Source organism: Chrysochloris asiatica, unplaced genomic scaffold, assembly GCF_000296735.1.
Source record: "Chrysochloris asiatica unplaced genomic scaffold, ChrAsi1.0 scaffold00381, whole genome shotgun sequence".
NCBI classification, from domain to species: domain Eukaryota; kingdom Metazoa; phylum Chordata; class Mammalia; order Afrosoricida; family Chrysochloridae; genus Chrysochloris; species Chrysochloris asiatica.
In genome coordinates this window covers 123,303-125,828 of record NW_006408899.1, presented here as the reverse complement: position 1 = coordinate 125,828, position 2,526 = coordinate 123,303, and the positions used below count along the sequence as shown (strand labels likewise).

General features: G+C 34.8%; 1 protein-coding gene across 1 annotated transcript in view; it reads right to left on the bottom strand.

Annotated features, from left to right (window-relative positions):
- Positions 1-691: 691 nt before the first annotated feature.
- The window catches only part of LOC102832228 (membrane-spanning 4-domains subfamily A member 6A-like), a 64,042-nt gene continuing 62,207 nt past the window's right edge, over positions 692-2,526 (bottom strand). Inside the window, exon 8 of the mRNA XM_006876473.1 lies at positions 692-817. Within this exon, the coding sequence (XP_006876535.1) occupies positions 692-817 (126 nt within the window). The remainder of the gene's footprint in view (positions 818-2,526) is intronic.

Here is a 2,526-nt window from a genome sequence, read left to right as displayed (position 1 = left end):
GACCTTGTGGCTGGTCCAGTGCTTATACAACAGTGCCATACAAAGACTCCTGTGTAGTTGTGTCGTGCCTAATAAGAAATCTAGATAGTACATCACAAAAATAAAAACAAACAAACAAACAAAAACAACAACTATGAATCATCAAGAATACAGTAACATTGTAAAAAGAGAATCTCATCAGGTGTCAGTCATTAAATTGGCATCCAGATAATAATAATGAAGTATTCAATTTTTATTATGTTTTACCTGCTAACATGTGTTAACATACATTTTTATGTCATCATATTTTCTCAAATTAACATTTATCCCAGGTAGGTGCATTAAACATTCATAGGAACTGGATAGGACTCAATGTCCAATGGTATGCTGCTGTTTATTCAAACTATTGGAATGATTTCAATCAAGAAGGGAAGAAAAGGTTGGGAGTGAGGGTCACATAAATCCCTTCTGCAAATTAGGAACTAGAATTTTCCTATATATGGTAATGGATAACCCAAGTGAACAGGAGTTGATTAATGTAGAATTACAAATACTATTGTATACATGTCTAGGATAAAATAAAGTACATTATTTGCTCCCTGTGTGTTTATGAAATTGCATAATGAAAAATGTAAGGAAGAGATTTCTCATCAGAAATATATCATTGTTTACCATCATGGATCAGTGTAGTAAAAGGTATTATAATGACGTCTTATGGATCATTATCAGTTGTATGTGTATCTTGCAGCTGTAAGTCTTCATAAACTGCAGGTTGAGTCAATATGTCTTGATAAGGACCTTCAGCATCTGATCTGTTCAAACAATTTACTGCAGAAACCTGGAAATATGATAGTATAATCCATAATTATTCCACCCAATTTCTCAGTGATTTCTGTGATCTGTTCAATTGATACCCGCAATGCTCTTTCAAGCACAATAGTTGTCAACTGTTGGTAATATTGTTCTCAAGGGAATATCTGGAAATGTTTAGTTGCAATCAGTATCTTGGAAGTGGAGTGGAGTTACTGGCATCTTGTGTATACAGGCTAGATAGTCTGTTAAGCATACTACAGTACCCAAAACAACCACTTAGAATAACAATTACTGTTGTTGTTGTTGTTAGGTGCTGTGAGTTGACTCCAATTCATAGCAATCCTATGCATTACAGAATGAATCACTGCCCAGTACTGTGCAATCCTCACAACTGTTGATAAGTTTGAGCCCATTGCTGCTGCCACTATGTCAAACCATCTCCTTGGGCATTTTCCTCTTTTTCATTATTCCTTCTTTTTATCAAGTAGAACAATTATCCATCTCCAAATATAAGTAATACCAAAATTGGAAACCTCTGCTTGGCCGATGTTATCACAACAGCTGAAGTAATAGGGAAATTTCAATCATGTCAGAAACTAGTGGAAAATCCATATCTCAGTGATCTTTTCAGATATCTAAGCAGCCAACAATCCATGCCAAAATTCTGGATTTTGACAGGGAGAAGGAAAGAGGGCTATTTTATTGAATAAGTAAAATGTCATCAACAAACAGTGAAATATATTTGCTCCCTTTCTTCGTGGTACATGGAAAAAAAATACTTGCATACTAGATTTAGACTCTAGGAAAACCAGTAATTCATAAAGATTTTGCAGAATCTCTTGGAAAAGAGCTGGACTGCTAACCACAAAGTCAGTGGTTCATAACCCGTTAGCCATTCCTTGGAAACACTACTCAGGGTCACCATAAGTTGGAACCAACTTAATGGCACTTAACAGCAACAACTTGACTGGTAGATGATAAAGAACATTTAAAGTAGCATGGACTGCCAGAAGAGTGAACAAACCAATCTAGGAAGAAGTACAGTGAGAGTGCTCCATAGAAGCAAGGATGGGGACACTTGTCTCTCATACTTTGGACATATTATCAGGAGGGACCATTCCCTGGAGAAGGACATCATGCTTGGTAAAGTGGAGGGTCATCAAAAATGAGGAAGAGCTCAATGAAATGGATTGACATAGTGGCAGTAACAAAATACTTAAACATAGTAACAATTGTGATGATGACAAAGGACCGAAACAATTGTCTTTTGCTGTTGTCCATAGGGTAGATATGAATCAGAAACAATTTGATGACATCTAGCAACAGTGACTGGTGGTACACATATATGGCCATGTGGGCAGGCACATGTACATATATAAATATTTGTGTATGATTAATGTTGATTATGTGGCAAATGCTATGAGGTGCTGAATTAATATCAAAGATTCCACATGTGTTTCTGGACCCTTTTTATCTTTTACCTATTGTTTCAAATTTTCCATTGTTTATTTCACCTATCATAACTTTTACTCTTTGAAGATGGTTTGTCACTGTTTCCTTATTTCCCAATACAGTATACATGATATTTAATAAAATGTACATATGATATATAAACTCACTGTACTACATTTTAGATAAATGAATAAAATATGAATGTATAAGTGAATAAATGTAACTGACTTAAAATCATTATAAATGAAAATGTAGATGCAAAAGAATATCTAGGAAATTGAG